The sequence below is a fragment of the Suncus etruscus genome, chromosome 10, assembly GCF_024139225.1.
Source record: "Suncus etruscus isolate mSunEtr1 chromosome 10, mSunEtr1.pri.cur, whole genome shotgun sequence".
Lineage (NCBI taxonomy): Eukaryota > Metazoa > Chordata > Mammalia > Eulipotyphla > Soricidae > Suncus > Suncus etruscus.
In genome coordinates this window covers 25,188,741-25,210,953 of record NC_064857.1, presented here as the reverse complement: position 1 = coordinate 25,210,953, position 22,213 = coordinate 25,188,741, and the positions used below count along the sequence as shown (strand labels likewise).

General features: G+C 36.6%; 1 protein-coding gene across 1 annotated transcript; it reads right to left on the bottom strand.

Moving 5' to 3' along the window:
• Positions 1 to 19,354: 19,354 nt before the first annotated feature.
• LOC126020110 (YEATS domain-containing protein 4-like) lies at positions 19,355 to 20,978 on the bottom strand. Its single transcript, XM_049781587.1, is given in 5 exon segments — positions 19,355 to 19,508; positions 19,510 to 19,598; positions 19,600 to 20,044; positions 20,130 to 20,272; positions 20,973 to 20,978. Coding segments are annotated over 5 exon segments (804 nt in total). The 3' UTR covers positions 19,355 to 19,387.
• Between the last annotated feature and the right edge of the window lie 1,235 nt (positions 20,979 to 22,213).

Sequence of the window (22,213 nt, the reverse complement as noted above, 5' to 3'; positions counted from 1 at the left end):
AGCTATGCGCTCAGAAGTCGCTCCTGGCTTGGGGGACCATATGGGACGCCGGGGGATCGAACCGCGGTCCGTCTCCTAGGCTAGCGCAGGTAAGGCAGGCACCTTACCTCCAGCGCCACCGCCCGGCCCCGTTCTAAGTAATTTTTATATTCTCTTAGTTTTTAAATTTATATGGTTTACTATCCTGCCAATGACTTGTATATTCTATACTGCTTTCCCAGGATCAAAAAGATGCTAAATCAGGCCGGAGCAGTGGAGCAAGCGGTAGGGCATCTGACTTGCTCATACTAGAACGGACTGTGGTTCGATCCCCCAGCATCCCATATGGTCCCCCAAGCCAGGAGCAATTTCTGAGCGCATAGCCAGGAATAACCCCTGAGCATCACCGAGTATGCCCACCCCCAAAAATGAGATGCTAAATTCATGAAAAATAATTCAATAGATCATGACTACAATCTAGAAGAAAAAGTTGACTTGTCAGTGATACCAAGTTAATATACCTTAGGGATAGTTTTAGATTCTCTTTTGAATGGTGATATCTACTCTTTTATGCTGGAATTTTCTTTTACTTTTAGGTTGATTGTTAATATATTCTTGAGGGCAGAAAGCATAAAATACTATTTAAAAGTAAAGTGCCTTTATCTATAAAGTAGTTTATAACCACTCCTCCCCTTCACCCAAAGTAAATGGTGAATTCAGATTTTTTTTTTCAGCACCTGCTAGACAAACCCTAACTACTGCACTATCTCCTAGCCCCAGTGATGGTATTTTATTATGTAAATCACTCCTGGCCACAAAAACATGAAACTATCTTTTTAAAGTAAAGAAATCATTTTATTTTATTCTGAGTCAAGGGTAGTACTTAGGTCCTCACATTTACAAAGCAGATTCTCTACCACTGAGCCATATGACTAGCCTTGAACATGGTGAATAAATATATATATTTATTTATTTTATTTATTATATATATTTGAAGGGAGTTTACTGTCTTTTAATAATATCTTTATTTAAGCACCATGTTACAAACATGTTTGTAGTTGTGTTTCAGTCATAAAAAGAACACCCTCCCCTCACCAGTGCAACCTTACCATCACCAATATTCCCCCATCTCTTTCCTCCCCCACCCCTTGCCTGTAATCAAGACAGGCATTCTATTTCTTTCACTCACTACCATAATCATGATAGTTGTTAGTGTAGTTATTTCTCTAACTGCACTCATCACTCTTTGTGGTAAGCTACAGAATAGTCTCACTCTCTCATCTGTGGGATTTAAGAAAATAAAAGACATTATTGTAATAATACCCAGAGACAATAGAGATGAGGGCTGGAAGGACTGGCCCACGATATAAATTCAGGTTTTCAAAATACAGCCATCCTTCCAAACCTGTTACATCTCATTTCACATCTCTTCAGACATTCCTTAGAAGAAAACACTTAATATATATGAAAAAGGCTTCATTGTGCAAAAAGTTAATAATAATATGGGATCTTCATGGGGGGAGCAAAAATAAAACCCCCAATAAATAAACATGAGGAACACAAACATATAGGAAGAAGAAGAGACGCAGAAGAGAAATGTATTAGGAGGCAAGCTTTCTTTCAACAGTCAAAGTAGCCTTTGAAAATTAATATGTCCTTTGCATTGCAGCCAAAAACAAGCAAATGTGCCATATAATAAATGGTCATAGGAATAATTATGGGAATGCCTGCCAGATCTGGGTCAATTGATTTTCTGAAACACTGCCTTTTGACTGAGCCTCCTTTTACAAAGGAAAATCTCCCATCATGTCTTACCATAGATGACATGCTACCAGCCTCTTAGGCACCACTGGAAAGTGTGAACATGTTATTTTTGATGTGCCCTTCAGACACCTTCACTGATCTGAAGATTCGGGTCACTCACATGAGTAGGAATTAAAAATACACCAAACCAAATAGTATTCTTGCAAATTAAAACTTCTTGAGGAAAGGGCCCAAACTTAAACCCTCCTCTCTAGAACTACTTGAGCAGGGTTGGTGACTTTTAGGGGATTTCAGGAACTTCATGAGGCATCCTGGCAATGGTAGATAAAATAATTGATTCATGGGATTATTTGAAACCTGTCACACACAAGCATACACACAAGCATAATGATTCTACTGATGCACAAAAGATAAAGAATAGGCAAGCTTTTGAAGAAAGTAAATAAGCAGTTTCTTTTAGCTGCACAGTACACAATAGTGGGGTGAGTAAGGGAGAGAATTGTGGGAGAATAGACAATGATTGTTGACAGATTAAATAAAATATTTTAGAATTGCTTGTAATGATAGTTGTATAACTGAATAGTTGTATAAATAAAACTATTTAGTTGTACAACTTACATTATATGTGTTTTTTTTAAAAAATAATATCTTTATTTAAACACCGTGATTAAAAATATGATTGTAGGGGCCAGAGAGATAGCATGGAGGTAAGGCGTTTGCCTCACATGCAGAAGGTTGGTGGTTCGAATCCCGCCATCCCAAAATGTCCCCCAAGCCTGCCAGGAGCGATTTCTGAGCATAGAGCCAGGAGTAACCCCTGAGTGCTGCCGGGTGTGATCCCAAAACAAAACAAAACAACAACAAACATGATTGTAGTTGGGTTTCAGTCATAAAAAGAACACTCCCCTTCACCAGTGCAACATTCCCATCTCCAATGCCCCTATCTCCCACCCACACCCCTGTATTCGAGACAGGTTTTCTCTCAAAATTCAGTGAGATAAATCTCCTGAGAAGTCTTTCATATCAATTTATCCATTATATTGTTCGTGGGAATAATTATCTTAGAAAGGGGGTTACTATTATGCCCATTTTATAAATCAGAAGACTGAGACTGACAGCTTTATGCTTCAAAATTGGAAGTATTTCTGCCAATGCCAGAGTTACTAGTTCTGAGATATAAGGTACCAGTTATTTCAATTCAACTGCCTTCTCTTCCATTTTTTTCTATCCTATACAATACTTTTAAATATAAGCATAGAGAGAAAAATGGAGGCATAACATCATTTAAATAAAGAGTTGTTTGTGAATCTATATCTAGTAAAAAGAAACATAATGCTGATTACTTAAGATAGACAGCTCTGTTCTCCATATGTTTATTTCTGATAGACATATATTCAAGAGAATTAAGGCCTATGTACATGTTTTTAAAAATGTGGGGAAGGAATGGTTTAAACACTGATTTGCACTTCAATGAATTATACGGGAAACTTAGGCTTTATTTTCTTTTTCGAAAACTCCTTTGCCATATGTTTTTCAATGTCCCTCTGACGCAGCTTTTGGCTATGAAATTCTGTACATCTTTATGAAGCTAGAGAGCTGACCTTCAGAGGAAAAAATTCTTATTTTATTATGCTGACACCACACATCATAACTCTTATTTTGCTTGGATATCTCATTCAATGTTATCATCAACATATGCAACAAGAAATACATCATGTTTATGACTGAAATACTTCTTTTATTTTCAGTTATAGTTTTTCTATAAAATTGCTATTGAAAATGATCTTCATCTAGTTATTAATGTATTTTGCTTGGAACAGAGATGCTAAAACAATTTGCTTAATTAGGATTTTGAGTTTTTCCCCAACATTTTGAAGCATCTCCATCCCTCATGAAATATATTTATAGCCAGAGCAGTAGTACTATAAGGCTGTGGCTTTTCTGGTCTTGTATTTTTATGGGATTGTATTACCTCCTCAATATTTTGTATTCCTCCCATGTGTATTTGAGTACCAGGAGTAAATAATTCTATTTTTATTTCACTATCCCATATATTTTACAGCTCTGATTAAAATACTTTTATAGTTGTTCATTAAAAATACAGGGGTTGGAGAGATAGTACAGTAAGGAGGGCACTTGTCTTTCATCCTAGCATCACACATAGTTCCTCAAGTCCACCAGGGTAGCTAACCACTCAGCACATTCAAGTGTGACCCAACATTTAAAAAAAATGAAAAACAACAATAAAATTCCCCACTAGGACCCAAGAGTGATAAAAGGCAAAACCCACACATCATACTACGATGAAAAATATTTCTACATTCAGCCAGTTCCAGAGATTCAATCTATTCTCAAAAGAGATGTAAATCGGGTTGTGAAAAATTATGGCTACACTGGCTGTACAGCTGAAAGCTGGCAATCTTGGGAGGAGAGGCAGGCCAACTTGCTGCCCTGCCAAAGCCACACAAGCTGCACCCATCATCCACAATTACCACCTTACCAATGGCCTTGCTTCATCACTCACTCATCTATGGCTTTCTGGAGAGACACCAAACTGACCCAAACTCTAAGTACCCCTGTATCTGGCTGGATTGACATCGCATCATTAGGGCTTTTATTGGAGTAAACATAGAAACCATCCCCCTCACATTCTCATACTTCTAGAGGTCCTGGCACTTCCCACTAAAAGCAGAGTATCAGCCACAGTTCTTCGAATTCCTTGACTGAGTAGTCTCATACACTGCTGAATGAAAACTCCAAATTTTAATTCTGTCATCCACAAGGATGACAATTAAATACTAACCACCAATACTAACAATTAACTACTAAATTAAATGACAATCAAATACTAAACACCAATTTAAATACTAACAAATATTTGAAGCCACCACAAATAAAAGATAAGACAGAATAATCAATTAGAAACCAAAGCTTAATAAACCTCCTGACAATGACTTAATGATTTTACTATGACAGTAATTTTCACAAATCTTCTTGTTGCTGTACAATTTTCTTTCTTTATATTTAAAAATAGGTTTACTTCGATTTTAAATAATAAAACTAAACAGAAAAATTTCCTCAAACAAACAAACAAACAAACAAAAAAGGCAATTGAAACATGTGGGAGAGGAAAAAGTGATTTAGATAATTTCCATAAGTGCACTAAGAAGTGTATATAAGAACCTGGCATATGTTGTATTTAATTGTATATAATTAATTATATTTAATTGTATATAAGTGCATATAAGAACTTGGCATATGTTATTTGGTACATTGAAATGAATGTGGCTTTTAGCGTTGGATTAATGTTTAAACTTTTCTGAGTATACTGACAGGCTCAGGAGATAATCCTCTGAGCCTGAGCTTCTGTAAAGGAAGGACTATCATCAGTAGCATATCAAAATCATTAAAATAATTTTCCTTCCCAAATACTAAATATTTTAGTACTAAATATTTTAAATACCATATTTTCCGGCGTATAAGACGACTTTTGAAACAAAAAAAAAGTCAACCGAAAATCGGGGGTAGTCTTCTACGCCTAGTATATCCCGAAAAATGTTTCAATATGCCACTAAACGAAAATTGTCTGAATATTGCCACAAAACGAATTTTTCAACTCGATCCTGCACCAATCACTGCCAGGCTGCTCGGACTGCCTCTCTCACTCAGCCAATCCAAGCAGGCTTTTGATGCATGCAAATTAGACAATGTTCTGGACCTGAATCTACACTGTCAAAAGCCTGCTCAGATTGGCCAGAGTCAAAGAGGAAGTCTATGACAGTAGAACCTTTGGACCTTTGCTTGTTGTGGTTGGCTCACTATGGTACATACAGTTGCAGCACAGGAATGTTCTGTCTGATACAGAGAATATAGGCCAAAACCTATGTTTTAACTACAAAATTAGGAGGTCGTCTTATACGCCCAGTCGTCTTATACGCCGGCAAATACGGTAGATAACTGAGCTTAATTATCAACTAAATCCCATGATATATCTACAATACTGTATATGTATAAGGGAAAGGGTGCATTTCTAACAGTTTTTGGTCAATGAGGCCAGATAGTTGAATGCTAGTGCCTAAAAATACAATGTCCCTTGTTTGGGCCCTGATATGCCAAGGACTAGTTGGGTTATGCTGGAAGTGCACAGATGTATCCAGTGTTATGCACAGCATGCTTTGGGACCGGGAGGTGCCAGTGTTTGAATTGGGGGGGTGATCTCTACTACCACTGTGGTTCCTTCCATCTACTTTTAATATGAGAAATATAAGGTTCAGAGAAGTGAAGTTATTTATTTGCTGAGTTTCTTTCTTTGAACTGGAAAGTAATAGGCCAGGGGTCAATTACAAGCACATCTGTTAACATTATCCAAATCTCCTAAATAACTGGGTCAGAAAACCCCAGAGTGTCCTGGGGTATACTGTCAGTGAAATCTAGGCTCTGCTGAAGACTTTTTTACATTAGCCTCTCTGGGGATGTGGTCCTGAAATACCCTTTTAAACTCACTAACTACCTATATGGTTCTTTTACTCTACCTGAATAGTCTACAGACTTGTTAGTCAAGGTCTGAATGAAAATGGGCATCAGCATTACTTGGGAGCTTGCTAGAAATGTAAATTAACAGCCTCAACCCAAACTGACCCTACTAAATTTGCATCTGGACTATATATAAAAAGACTTAAACTAGGGGCCGGGCGGTGGCGCTAAAGGTAAGGTGCCTGCCTTGCCTGCGTTAGCCTTGGACGGACCGCGGTTCGATCCCCCGGTGTCCCATATGGTCCCCCAAGCCAGGAGCAACTTCTGAGCACATAGCCAGGAGTAACCCCTGAGCATTACTGGGTGTGGCCCAAAAATCAAAAAAAAAAAAAAAGACAAACTAATCTGAAAATACTCTCTAGTTTCCTTCTTTGTTGATGATCCTTTCTTAGATGACTGTCCCATGCTGTTGTTTACTTTTTACTTTTTGGGTCACACCAGTGCTTAGGGCTTATTTCTGTCTCTGATCATAGGGATTACTCTTGGTAGGGTTTGAAGGACAATATGTAATGTTGGGTTTTAAATCCATGTCAACCATGTGCAAAGCAAGTGACCTATCCATTGTACAATCTCACCAGTGTTCCATTTCCATGTTGCTTTTAAACTTTACTTCTTCATAGAAGTTTTCATAAGCCAGGCAGTGTAAGTTTATTCTTTTTACCTTCTCTCTTTACTGCTACATCCTCTATCAAAGCCGATTCATTATAGTTCTGTTCAATAGTCTCATTATTAGCACTTGTCAGAGGACATATGACAATATCTGAGGATAGGTAGATTTCCTACTGATATAAACTATTTATAAATTTGGCTGTCAAAGTTTCTTCCATGCAAAGGGCAACGCCACTACAAAATTACATAGCCCCAAATGCCATGTTGCTTTTAAAAAATGTTGCTTTTGGTTTATCATATGAACCAGTAAGAACTCCATAATGACCAGGCCTGCCACCATCACCTATGCTTCCAAATATACAAATAAATACCTGGAAACTCATAATATTGACCAAATGTTTGTGGAATTTACACAGCTTCATGGAACAAGAAAAGTCAGGAAATTTATGGAATCAAAACCAACTTTATTTTTTTAAAGCAAGAAAGCTTCTTTTACTTATTTTTTAAATTGATATCTTTATTTAAGCACCATGATTACAAACATGTTTGTAGTTGATTTCAGTTATAATAAAGGACACCCTCCTTCAACAGTGCAATATTTCCACCACCAATGCCCCCCATTTTCTTCCTCTCCCACTTCCTACCTGTATTCAAGACAAGCATTCTATTTCTCTCACTGACTACCATTGTCATGATAGTTGTCAGTGTAATTATTTCTCTAACTGAACTTACCACTCTTTGTGGTAAACTTCAAAAGAAGAAACAAAGGGAGTACTTTACTTATGGCAAGACAACCCTACAAACATGCTAAACTTCTAAAAAAAATATAACACAAATTCCTACAATCATCTCTCTCAATGCCAATGAACTAAATGCACCAATTAAGAGACACAATGTGACAAAATGGATCATAAAATTAAATCAACATTTTGAATAAACACAGACTCAAAGTCAAAGGTTGGAGCTAACAAATCTATAAAAAAGGTAGTATGGTAATATCCAAAGACAATAGGTATGAAGGCCAAGAGATTCAATCCAACATAGAATGCTCTAGCATGAGAGTGCAGTTAGGACAGAAACGGAACCACTATGATCACTCTGAACAAGAACTGGAAAAAAGATGGTGCTGAAAGGAGATAATGTGATATGCTTATACTCTTTCTGTAACAATATTGCAAAATGATGTCTTAAAATGAAAGAGGAGAGAGAAAGTGAGAGAACTGAAAATTGGACCCCCATATGATCCTGCAATACAACTTTTAGGGATATATCCGAGAAATATGAAAACACATTACAAAAATTCCTTTTGCACTCCTAATTTCATTTCATTACTATTTACAAGAGGCAGAATCTGGAAATAACCCAATGTGTCCAACAACCGAAGAATGGCTATAATGGGGTACATCTACACAATGGTATACTATGCAGCTCTTAGGAAAAAGGAAGTCATAAAATTTGCTTATACATGGATAAATATGGAGAATATTATGCTGAGTTAAATGAGTTAGAAAGAGAGAGGGATAAATATAGCATAATCTCACTTATTTGTGGGATATAAGAAAAGAAATGGAAGTATGGTGATAATATTCAGAGATAATAGAAATGAGAACCAGGAGGACTAATTCATCAGAGGACGCTTGCCATAAAGAGTGGAGCAGAGCAGTTAGGGCAGAGACAGGGCCACTAGGACAATGATACTTGGAACTGATCTCTTTGAACAATAACTGGGTTGGATGGAGATAAAGTGATGTACTCAGTACCTCTTCATTAACATTAGTGAGAACCATAATGTCTAAAAAGGAAAACAAAGGTAGAAAGGGATAAGTAAAATGCCTGCTCCAGAGGCAAGCAGAGAGCGATGGTGGGAAGAAAATCAGGGACATTTTTAGTGGGAAATATTCATGGGTGAGTGATAATTATATTGTAAGACAGAATTTCAATCATGAACAACTTTAGAATCAGGATGTTTAAATAAAAAAATATATACCCCGTTTATGTGTTTTGTACACAGTATGAATGAAACTCAGTCATAAATAACATTATGACAGTGGTTAAAAAACCTGTATTATGCACAATTTTGTAAAGCATAATGTATAAATAATTTTTAAAAATAAAAAGGAGAAAAATTATCTTAAGACTTAACTACAATTTATACTACTATGTTCAGTTTCTCATTCTCTGAGCTGCTTCAGTAAAACAAACTAAAGTGTCACTGTTGATCACAATGCAAGAAACTTCTCTGGTCTCTTGTATACCTCTGGGAATGATTCATGAGCACTAACCTTGGAGTAAGCCCTGAGCACTTCTGGATGTGGCTCCAAAGACAAAATAATAAAAGAAGAAAAGAAAACTAAACCTTGCTGATTTTACATTGATTTATGCAGTGACAGCTGATCTCCCAAAACACCTGTTAAGCTGGTTTTGGGACTAAGAACTCTGGGGTATTCTTGGCATCAGGACAGGCAGCCTATTCCCATCCTTCCATATACTTCTAGAAGTTATGGCTGTCACACCCCACAACCCACCATCACTGATTGCAATGTTAGCTCATAGGCCCAGCTCGATAGATTCTGAAATTCTTGGCAGTGCATGGCAATGCAACACGTTCAAATTATTCAATGGTGGCATTTCAGTAGAAATACACCAAATTAGATGTGAAAATATCATAGGAGGCACCCAAATAAACAAAATAAGTAACACAGAATGCTCAACTAGCAACAAAAATTTAGTAAACCTTGAAACCCCTTTTATGAAATATGATAATTTTCAAAAATTTTCTTTTAGTGTAGTTTTTTTTAATTACTATTTTCCAAGTTTCAGATTTAAAAATTTCTTACTAGATACCTTTCATGTCACTTGATATTGGTTATTTTTATTTTATTATTTGTGGGCAGCTTAGGGCCACACCCAGCAGTGCTCAGGGTTTATTCCTGCACTCAAAAATAGCTCCTGGCAGGTTCAGGGGACCATATGGGATGCTGTGGATCAAATCCAGATCAGTTCCAGGTAAGACCCAGGTCTGCTTCCTGCAAGGCAAAAGCACTTCCGCTATGATATTGCTTGGACCCCCTTTAGTATAAGATTTTTTTTAAAAAAATATTTTTCCATTATCATTCAGGTGTAACCAGCAATATTAGATAATTTGTTCATACCTGCCAAGGAGGGGCAATGGTGGAGGGAATGTTACACCAGTGATAGGATTGGTGATGAAACATTGAATACCAAAAATAACTTTATTATGAATAACTTTTTAAACCATGGTATTAAAATAAAGTAATGTTTTAAAAAATCATATTCATATTACATCATTGTTTTGATTAAGAATCATGAGAGAAACTGCTGTTGTAGGGGTTCTGAGAAAAAATATCCCCTTCTCCTCTGGGTTTTTCTTGTGCTGTTGGAATAAACTAACATCAAACAGATAATAGGATAAAAAGAATGAATTTAATTACATCAATAGGGACACTTTACATGACAGTTAATTTTAGAACAAATAAAAGAGACAGAGTTTTTATTTTTGAAGCAATGAATAAAATAGGGAACTTGGGCATCAAGAGGAGAGAAAGAAATTTCATGTCATGTGGTAATTCAGGACAAAACCAAATGCTCTAGATATTTCTGCTATCATGAGTTAGGTTCTCCAATAAAAGAATTCTTTCCTTGGCCTGAAACTCTCTATCACTGTCACATCTGCGAAGATGGAGAACCCAGTACTATCTTCTGCACTCCCCATCCTGCCTCCAGGCCAGGAGTTTGCCAGATCTGACATCATCAACCGTCTCAGTCTCAAACTGCATGAACTCTAGCATGTCTGCATCCATGTGAAAAATGACTGAATAACCAAGTGGTGGCAAGTGGGAAGTGGCACTCCTATTTCTGAGAGAGTATACAGCTTTAAAGCTCCATTAACTCACTAGAGTTACAAGTTGCCAATTTTTCCAGTATGCTTTACTGCATGGTAGTGAAGAGAATAATTAAAAAAACAAATATATAATTATTAGCTATTTAATATAAAAATTAAACAAACTGAGATGCCAGCACCCTTTTGCCTCTCTACTCTGCTGTCCTGAATTTTTGGCCTGATTTCATCCTGGGTGCAGCTCATCTGCCAGCCTGCCTTCCCGTGAGCCTTCCGTGGAGGTGAGTCCACACGCCCAGAAAGGGAGGAACCAGAGGAGCACGGTTGCTCCGCTCCCCTTCGCGACGGTGCACATTATTTAGCCGATGAATACAACCACAACACGTAAAAAAACCCGCAATACTAGTGTGACAATGGGGGAACAACACGGGCCAGTGCCAGACATAGAGAATGAAGATGGCAACTCTGATGACTTGAGCCTTACCAACCACCTAGTCAGTCTCTCAGATAAGGAGTTTAGAGTTGCAATATGGAACATGTTCAAAGAACTCAAACAAAGTATAGAAGAGAACACTAATAAGAATCAGGAGAATATGAAGATAGAAATGAGAAAACTCCAAACAGAAATTTCAGATCAAATAACAGGTCTGAAAAACTCAGTAGATGAATTGAAGAAAAAAACATGGTTGAGATTTCCCACAGGTTAACAGCAGCTGAGGATAGAATCAGTACACTGGAAGATGAGATGCATAACAATTACATACAGCAGAAGAAATTGGAAAAAAGCCTCAAAGCAAATGATCAAACAATGGAAAAATTACTCAAAGAATGGGAACAGATGAAAATAGAAGTCTATGATAAGCTCAACAGAAACAACTTAAGAATCATTGGAGTCCCAGAGACTCAGGAAGAAAATCTTCAGGAAGAATCAACAGTCAAGAATATCATTAAAGAGAAACTACCAGAGCTAATGAATACATGCGATCAAATCCTGCATGCCCGAAGAGTGCCAACTAAAAGAGACCCCAGAAAAAGCACCCCAAGACACAAAATCCCATAGATAGAGACAGAATTCTGAAAGCAGCAGATCGAAAAGAGAAATTACATTCAAGGGAACATCCTTGAGATTTACTGCAGACCTGTCACCAGAAACACTCAAGGCCAGAAGGCAGTGGTGGGACATAGTGACAAAACACAGTGAAATAAATGCTTCGCCTAGAATACTGCACCCAGCAAAATTCACTTTCAGGTTTGAAGGAACAATACATAGTTTCACAGACAAACAACAGCTCAAAAACATCACAGACTCAAAACCATTCTTAAAAGAAAAACTGAACGGCATACTTTAAGACAAGGCTCACCAACAGACACACCAAACTTTAATATAAAGATGGCACTAACTCCCAGGAAAATTCTTTCTCTCAATGTCAATGGACTAAATGCACCAGTTAAGAGACACAGAGTGGCTAAATGGATCAAAAAACTCAATCCAAACTTCTGCTGCCTACAAGAAACGCACCTGAATAGTCAGAACAAACATAGACTCAAAATAAAAGGCTGGAGGTAAATCATCCAAGCAACACCCAAAAAAAAAGCAGGAGTGGCTATACTAATATCAGATGATGCAAACTTTATACTTAGGAAAGTTGTAAGGGACAAAGATGGACATTTTGTATTAATCAAGGGATATGTACAGCAGGAAGAAATCACCCTCCTAAACATATATGCACCGAATGAGGGGCCAGCAAAATATTTAATACAACTGTTGACAAATCTGAAAAATAATATCAATAACAACACAATAATTGTGGGAGACCTCAACCCGGCATTGTCAACACTAGACAGGTCAACCAGACTGAAACCCAACAAGAATATACTAGACCTGAGGAGAGAAATGGAAGAAAGAGGCCTAGTAGATATATACAGGACACTCCACCCCCAGAAGCCTGGATACACATTTTTCTCTAATGTACATGGGACATTCTCCAGGATAGACTACATGTTAGCACATAAAACATACCTCTATAATATCAAGAGGATAGAAATTTTGCAGGCTGCCTTTGCTGACCACAAAGCCCTGAAATTATATATGAACTACAAAGGGACACAGAAGAAAAATTTTAACACCTGGAAGTTAAATAGCCTCATACTGAATAATCAGTGGGTCCGAGATGAAATCAAAGAGGAAATCAAAACCTTCCTGAAAACAAATGACAATTGAGACACAAACTATCAGAACATATGGGACATAGCAAAAGCAGTACTGAGAGGAAAATTTATAGCTTTGCAAGCACACATCAGGAAAGAAGAAGGGGCATACCTGAATAGCTTAATGACGCAGCTCATAGAATTAGAAAGTGCTCAACAAAAAGATCCAAAAATAGGGAGGCAGAAGGAAATAACAAAGCTGAGAGCAGAAATCAATGAAGTGGAAACCCGAAAAACCATCCAAAAGATCAATGAAAGCAGAAGTTGGTTCTTTGAAAAAATAGACAAGATTGATAGAACACTGGCAAAACTAACAAAGAAAGAAAGAGAGAGAAACTTGATAACTCGTATTAGGAATGAAAAAGGAGAGATCACTACTGATATGGTAGAGATTCAAAGGGTAATCAGAAACTACTTTGAGAAACTCTATGCCATTAAAAATGAAAACCTGGAAGAAATGGATAAATTCTTGGAATCTTATAATCTTCCACGATTGAATGAAGAGGATGTAGCATATCTAAACACACCCATTACTATTGAGGAAATTAAGAAAGTAATCAAATGTCTGCCCAAAAACAAAAGCCCAGGCCCAGATGGATTTACTAATGAATTCTTTCAAACCTTTCAAAAGGAACTACTACCAATCCTGGCAAGACTCTTTCATGAAATTGAAAAAACAGGAAAACTTCCAAATAGCTTTTATGAAGCCAACATCACCTTGATACCTAAACCAGACAGAGATGCTACGAAAAAAGAAAATTACAGACCAATATCGCTGATGAATGCAGATGCAAAGATCTTCAACAAAATCCTGGCAAATAGGATTCAATGCCTCATTAAGAAGATCATCCACTACGATCAAGTAGGTTTCATTCCAGGAATGCAAGGCTGGTTTAACATCCGTAAATCTATCAGCATAATACACAACATCAACAGCAAGAAAAATAAAAATCACATGATCATATCAATCGACACAGAGAAAGCATTTGACAAGGTCCAACACCCATTCTTGATCAAAACTCTCAGCAAGATGGGAGTGGAGGGAACCTTTCTCAATATAGTTAAGGCCATCTACCACAAGCCAGAGGCAAATATTGTCCTCAATGGAGAAAAACTGAAAGCCTTTCCTCTAAATTCTGGCACAAGACAAGGCTGTCCTCTCTCACCACTCCTATTCAACATAGCACTGGAAGTACTTGCTATAGTGATTAGGCAAGAAAAAGATATCAAGGAAATCCAGATAGGAAAGGAAGAAGTCAAGATCTCACTGTTTGCAGATGACATGATACTCTACTTAGAAAACCCCAAAGACTCTACCAAAAAGCTTCTAGAAACAATAGACTCATATAGCAAGGTGGCAGGCTATAAAATTAACACACAAAAATCAATGGCCTTTCTATACACCAATACTAATAAGGAAGAAATGGACATTAAGAAAACAACTCCATTCACTATAGTGTCACACAAACTCAAATATCTTGGAATTAACTTGACTAAAATACAAAGAAAACTATAAAACTCTGCTCCAAGAAATAAGAGAGGACACGCGGAAATGGAAGCACATACCTTGCTCATGGATTGGCAGGATTAACATCATTAAAATGGCAATACTCCCCAAAGCACTGTACAGATTTAATGCAATCCCCCTAAAGATACCCATGACATTCTTCAAAGAAGTGGATCAGGCACTTTTGAAATTTATTTGGAACAATAAACACCCTCGAATAGCTAAAGCAATCATTGGGAAAAAGAATATGGGGGGAATTACTTTCCCCAACTTTAAACTTTACTACAAAGCAATAGTTATCAAAACAGCATGGTATTGGAATAAGGACAGGCCCTCAGATCAGTGGAATAAGCTTGAATACTCAGAGAATGTTCCCCAGACATACAATTACCTAATTTTTGATAAAGGAGCAAAAAATCCTAAATGGAACAAAGAAAGCCTCTTCAACAAGTGGTGTTGGCACAACTGGGTAGCCACTTGCAAAAAATTGAACTTAGACCCCCAGCTAACATCATGTACGAAGGTAAAATCCAAATGGATTAAAGACCTCGATATCAGACCCAAAACCATAAGATATATATAACAACACGTAGGTAAAACACTCCAGGACATTGAGGCTAAAGGCATCTTCAAGGAAGAAACTGCACTCTCCAAGCAAGTGAAAGCAGAAATTAACAGATGGGAATATATTAAGCTGAGAAGCTTCTGCACCTCAAAGGAAATAATGCCCAAGATACAAGAGCCACCCACTGAGTGGGAGAAACTATTCACCCAATACCCATCAGATAAGGGGCTAATCTCCAAAATATACAAGGCACTGACAGAAATTTACAAGAAAAAAACATCTAATCCCATCAAAAAATGGGGAGAAGAAATGAACAGACACTTTGACAAAGAAGAAATACAGATGGCCAAAAGACACATGAAAAAGTGCTCCACATCACTAATCATCAGGGAGATGCAAATCAAAACAACGATGAGATACCACCTCACACCACAGAGAATGGCACAGATCACAAAGAATGAGAATAAACAGTGTTGGCGGGGATGTGGGGAGAAAGAAACTCTTTTCCACTGCTGGTGGGAATGCCGTCTAGTTCAACCTTTATGGAAAGCGATATGGAGATTCCTCCAAAAACTGGAAATTGAGCTCCCATATGATCCAGCTATACCACTCCTAGGAATATACCCTAGGAACACAAAAATACAATACAAAAACCCCTTCCTTACACCTCTATTCATTGCAGCACTATTTACCATAGCAAGACTCTGGAAACAACCAAGATGCCCTTCAACAGACGAATGGCTAAAGAAACTGTGGTACATATACACAATGGAATATTATGCAGCTGTCAGGAGAGATGAAGTCATGAAATTTTCCTATACATGGATGTATACGGAATCTATTATGCTGAGTGAAATAAGTCAGAGAGAGAGAGAGAGAAAAATGCAGAATGGTCTCACTCATCTATGTGTTTTAAGAAAAATGAAACACATTCTTGCAATAATAATTTTCAGACACAAAAGAGAAAAGAGTTGGAATTCCAGCTCACCTCAGGAAGCTCACCACAAAGAGTGATGAGTTTAGTTAGATAAATAACTACATTTTGAACTGTCCTAATAATGAGAATGTATGAGGGAAATTGAGAACCTGTTTAGAGTACAGGCGGGGTTCGGGTGGGGAGGAGGGAGACTTGGGACATTGGTGATGGGAATAAAAAAAAATTAAACAAACTAGTTTTCAAGTAACTAGTGTTCTAAAACACCATCATTACAAAACTGGGGGAAACTAAGAAGCTCAACTTTATAATGGGTCATAATGGGTACAAAAACCCTGGCAAGTCCATAAGTCTACCTGTTAGATGAGAATCTACAATCAACATTTACTACACTGGCCATGGAAATTACGAAACTATTCACCAGCAAAATTAAGCAATCAATAGATGACAAATTAAATCAACTGAAAAATGGTTTCAGAGGATGAGAATTTCCATCCAAATAAAATTGAAAAAGTTAAAGAAACGTGCAAGTAAGTCATAATAGCAGAATCTCACAGGGAGTCGATATCTATAGACATGAACTTGAAGACAAAATATAAGCCAAAGACAAAATATAATGAAGTCAAAAAAGAAAAGGGAGACAAAAAGATGGAAGAAAGTATAAAGTATATGCTTGAACGAAGTACAAGAGACAAGAGGAATAATCTATTTATAGGCATATCAGAGGTGAGGAGAAAGGGGGAGAGGGAGAAAGAATTAGTGGAAAAGATAATAGCAGAAAACTTCCCCACTCTCTGGATGGAGGCAGCTATGCAATTTCAAGAGGCCAAAAGTCTCAAACAAAATAGATTTGTACAAAATAACACCAAGACTACATAGTAATTAAAATGGCAAAAACGAGAGAGAGAGACTTCTTAAAGCAATAAGAGAAAAGAAAAACCTTTTAGATAAAGTAAGAAAATAAGACTCAAAACAGATCTCTCATATAAACCGTTTGAGCAAGAAATGCTCCAATAGGAAATGTTCCAAGCAATAAAATTACATATTCAAATAACTGAATGAAAGAATCTTTCAACCTGGAGTCTACTACCTAGCAAACCTCTCATTTCAATGGGAGAGAGGGATAAAAACATTTTCAGTCAAATAAGAGCTGGCAACATTTGCATTAACCAATCTGACTCTGCATGAACTACTGAAAAGCCACTTATACAAACCAAATAGTCAATTACAGAAACAACACTACACAGTAAAATAGCAACACAACACAACACAAAATTGTTCAGGACTGAGCTTCAGTTATACATAGTGCAACACCATTCACCAGCACACGTTGCCCCCATCAATGCCTCCAGTTTACCTCCTGCCTATCATCTACACTCTTTCCCATGCCTGACTTAGTTTACATTTCCTTTATGTTCACATTTTCCTTTATGCACCTTATTGTTTCAGTCTGATATCTTTGTGTTTAACCCATTATTTTTTGCATTTGGGCAAGGAATCAGGAAGATGCCTGAGTTCACAATTTTTTTTTCCATGCAGCTGCCTAGTTTTCTGACAATACTTGTATGTTGGGAGCAAGGCTTTTCTTGATCCACTTCATATTTCTTGCCCTTTCTTCAAAAATTAATTAATAATATATCTAAGAGCCTATCTCCAGATATTCAGTCTGTTCCACTGATCTGATAATGTGCATTTATTCTACTACCATGTTGTTATAATTATTACTACTTTACAATAGAGTTAGAATCTGGGAAAAGTGGTGCATCCCATCTTATTTTTCCCAAGGATTGCCTTAGCTTTGTATGGCAATTTATTGTTTCATATGAATTTCAAGAGTCTTTAATCTATTTATTTGAAGACGATCCTGGATATCCTTATAGGGATTGCATTAAATATGTACAATGCTTTGCAAAATATTAACACTTTAATTATGTCAATACTTGTGATCCAGGAGAAGTGGATGTGCTCCTATTTTCTGCATCCTTTTTGATTTTGTGAAGCAGTGATTTGTAGGTTTTTTTGTAATGAACTTTCATCCTCTTAAGTTGATCTCAAGGTACTTGATTATTCTGGGGCACAATAGTAAATGTTTTTTTTAAATATCTCTTTCTTCTCTTTCATTATTTTTGTATAGAAAAGCCATGGATATTCTTATATAACTTTTGTAGCCTGACACTGTACTGTACCAATCTATTATTTCAGGAGCTTTAATGTAGAGTCTTTAGAATTTTCTGAATATAGTATCATGTCATCTGCAAACAGCTGGAGATTGGCTTCTTCCTTTTCTGTATGAATGCTTGATCTCTACATCTTGACATCTTGCCTAATTGTGAGTACTTCCTGTACACTGTTGAATATGTTGGCAGTAAGATCTGATGTTAAATCCTAGAGGAATGGCTTTTAGTTTTTCCACTCTGAGTAAAATGTTTTTCATTGCTTTTGGTAAATGGCTTTGACTATACTAAGGAACTTATCTTCATGTCCCTTCTTTTTGAGAGATTTTAACATGAGTAGATGCTGGATCTTGACAAAAGCTTTATCTGCATCTCTTGATATGATCATATGGTTTTTATTTTATTAATATGGTAAAATATTTTGATTGACTTTTGTATGTTAAACCATCCTTGTATTTCTGGGATTCAACCTACTTGGTCAAGTCTTATGATCTTTTTGATGAATTGTTGAATTCCATTTGATAGTATTTTGTTGAGAATCTTTGCATCTCTGTTTATCAGTGATATTTGTCTATAATTCTCTTTGTAGTGTCCCTGTCTTTTTTTTGTATCAGGATGATTTTTAGCTTTATAAAACCAGTTTGGAAGTGTTTCTGATTCTTAAATATCCTGTGAGAATCTGAAAACTTTGGCAGTAGGTCCTCTTCAAAGTGTTGAAAGAATTCACTAGTGAATCCATGTAGGCTTGGTATTTTGTTTTTGGGAAGCTTTTGTTACCATTTCAATTTCCTCAATAGTGATAGGTTTGCTCATATATTCCACATTATCTTGGTCCAACCTTGGGAGGGAAATGATTTGAATAATTGATCCATTTCTTCTAGGTTCTTAACTTTTGTAACATAAAGATTGTCAAAGTATGTCTGATTACTCTTTAAATTTCTGTAGCATTTGCTGTGACATTTTTTATTTTTGACCATGATTCTTAGAATTCTCTCTTTCTTTTTTTTTTTTTTTCGCCTTCAGTCTCTTTATTTCCCAGCCCCTCTTTTCTTTCAGGCCGGAATCCTCTTCGTGACTCGTGAATAACTGTTGTGGTCTCCAGCCTCTGCCGCGGGTCGGGAGTGGGGTCTCTGGGGGGCTGCATTCAACAACTATATATGCAATTTTTCTAAGTAACATTACACCCCTTAAAGTCCATTTCTCCTTTAAAGTTCACTTTTCATTCAGTTGATAATGAAGTTCTCTTCAGAATTGTTTACATCTCTTTTGTCTGATCATCTTCTTCAAGTTTTTTTATTTCATTTTTTAAACAATTTATAGTTTCCCGACTTGCTTTGAACCTCTCCTTAAGTTGTGCAATTTCAAAGCTCGTCTTTTTTGGCAGCTTCTAATTTTTCTCTGGTTTTCACTTCAAGTTCTGCAAATTCCGTTTCATGCTTATAGGGGCCTTTCATGCTTATAGGGGCCTAATGTTAGCTGACGAGATGTTGTTAATAACTGCTGCATCATTGCTGTAGGATCTTGAAATATCATTTCATCATAGAACTCTGAAACCATTGTCTTTTTCCCTAGCATTGCATTGGTATCTGATTGAAATAGCTTCAATAAATGATACAGGGTTACAGGTCTTTCATTAGGATCAATAAAAAATATTTTGATGATTATTTCAAATTCACCCCATCCTGTTTCATTAATTTCATAAGGTGGTTTAGTAACAACTCTTAAAGGATTGCTGTAACTTTCATGCAATTTAAATTGGATTTTCTTCACATAAGCTGACATATCCTCATTTCTATATGGTTTCACACACACCGTCCACTGGTGGGTATGCCCGTCCTCTTCTCTTTTCTTTTCAAAATAGCGAGCAACATTACCATAAACTATTGGTTTAACAATAGTAACTCCAGATGAACTGGGTTTTGAAACGCACAACCCCCTCCCAGAAGCCTGGGACGCCCTGCCGGGCGCTGACCCTCACTCTGCTGCTGGAGTCGGGCCGAACTCGGCCATCCTCTCGAACATGTTGCCGAAGAGGAAACCATGGCACCGCTGCCGCTGCTGGGACGCGGAGGGCCCGGGACCGGAAGGGGCGGGGCGGAGGCAGCAGCGTCCAGAATTCTCTCTTTCTTTGTGAATCTTGCTAATGGTTAATTAATCTTGTATATTTTTTCAGAACCAACTTTTATTTCATTAATCTTTTGTCTTTTGGGATATTTCAGATTCATTTTATTTCTGTTCAAAATTTTAGTATTTTCTTCATCCTACCTGCTTTTGGCTTATTTTGTTACTCATTTTCCAAATTTTATGCTGTGTGGCTAAGTTATTCATGTAGAAAAATTTTTGTGCCTTGCATAACTATGAATTTTCCTCTGATTATCACTTACTTTGTCCAACAAATTCTGATATTTTATATCCCCATTTTAATTTTTTCCAGGAATCTTTTGATTTCCTCTTTGATTTCTTCTCTATCATTGTTTAGTAGCAAACTGTTAAATTTCAGGTGTTAAAGATATTTCTCCATTTCTGTTTAAAATTCTCTTCTATTTTTGTGCATCAAGGTCTGAAAAGGCCGTTGATACAAATTATGCCCTATTAGTTTTGTGGAGGTATGTTTTGTGGCCCAGCATGTGTCTGTTTTGGAGAATGTTCCATGCACTGGAGAAAAATATGTATTCAGTTTTTGGGTAGTGAAATTCTTCAAATTCAGTATATCCTTGCTGAGTTTTAGCCTGGTTGATCTGTCAAGTGACAGTTGGTATTAAATTCTTCAACTACTATTGTGTTGATATTAATGTCTTTTTTTCAAGTTTACTAATAGTTATTTTAAGAATTTTACTGACCGTCATGGCTGCTTATTTATTTTGGAGAGTGAACTTTTCCTGATGTCCATATCCCTTAATTTATAAGAAACTACCATCTCTGTTTCTTTATAACCCTTCTGAGTTTGAATTCTATACCATCTGATAATAGTATGGCCACCCCAACCTTTACAAAAGAGTTTTTTGACTGAAGAATTATCTTTCAAATTTTGACTTTGAATTTGTGTTTGCTCTGGCTAATCAAATATGTTTTTTGAAGGAAACAAGGTGCTAGAATCAATTTTCTGATCCATTTTTCAGTTTATCTTGCCTTAACGTACTCCCTTTAATTCTTCTTTTAAAGTTGGTTTAAAGCTGTAATTCATATGTGAAGCTCTGTATCCTTCCTTAAAACCTGAATTGAGATTTTTAGCTGAGTTAAGTATTCTTGGTTCATTTCATTGAGTGTTTTCAATATATCATACATCTGCCTTCTGGCTGAAGAGTCACTTGTGATATATCTGCAGTAAATACTAAGTGTACTTTTTGCATGTAATTTCCTTTTTTGATCTTGCTGCTTTCAGTATTCTAGCTTTATGTTTGTCATCAATTTGAGGAGAATGTGCCTTGGGGTATTTTATTTAGGTCTCTTTTATCTGATAGTCTTCAGGCTGTCCAGGATGTGGATGCTTTTTATTTATCTTTTGAATTGTTTTCTGGTTGCCCATTTTATTATTGTGTGTTCTAAGTTTTATTACTTCCTTCTGCCTGCCTGCTTTAGGCTAATTTTTTGTTAATTTTCCTATTTCTTAATTTGTGCCATTAAGTTATTTATGTAGGCTTTTTAATCCTTCCTGGTATATGTTTGCAAAGCTATAATTTTTCCTTTTAATACCGCTTTTGCTGTGTCCCACAAATTATGATTTGCATCTTAATTCCTTTCCTTTCCAGTAATATTTTTATTTCCTCTTTGACCCACTGAATGTTGAGTAGTGAGCTATTTAAATTCCAGGTGTTCAAAGTTATTTATTGTGTTTGTTTGTAATTCACTTTTATTTTCAGTGATTCATGATCTGAGGAGATAGTTGATATAATTTCTATCCTCAGTTTTATGGATACATACTCAGCATGTAGTATATTTTGTAGAATGACCCATGTACATTGGAGAAGAATGTGCATTTTTCTTTTGGGAGATGAAAAGACCCACTTTTCCATCTCTTCTTTCAAAGTCAAGTGTATACTTGTTGATCTATCAATAGGTGACAGAGCAGTGTTGAAATCTA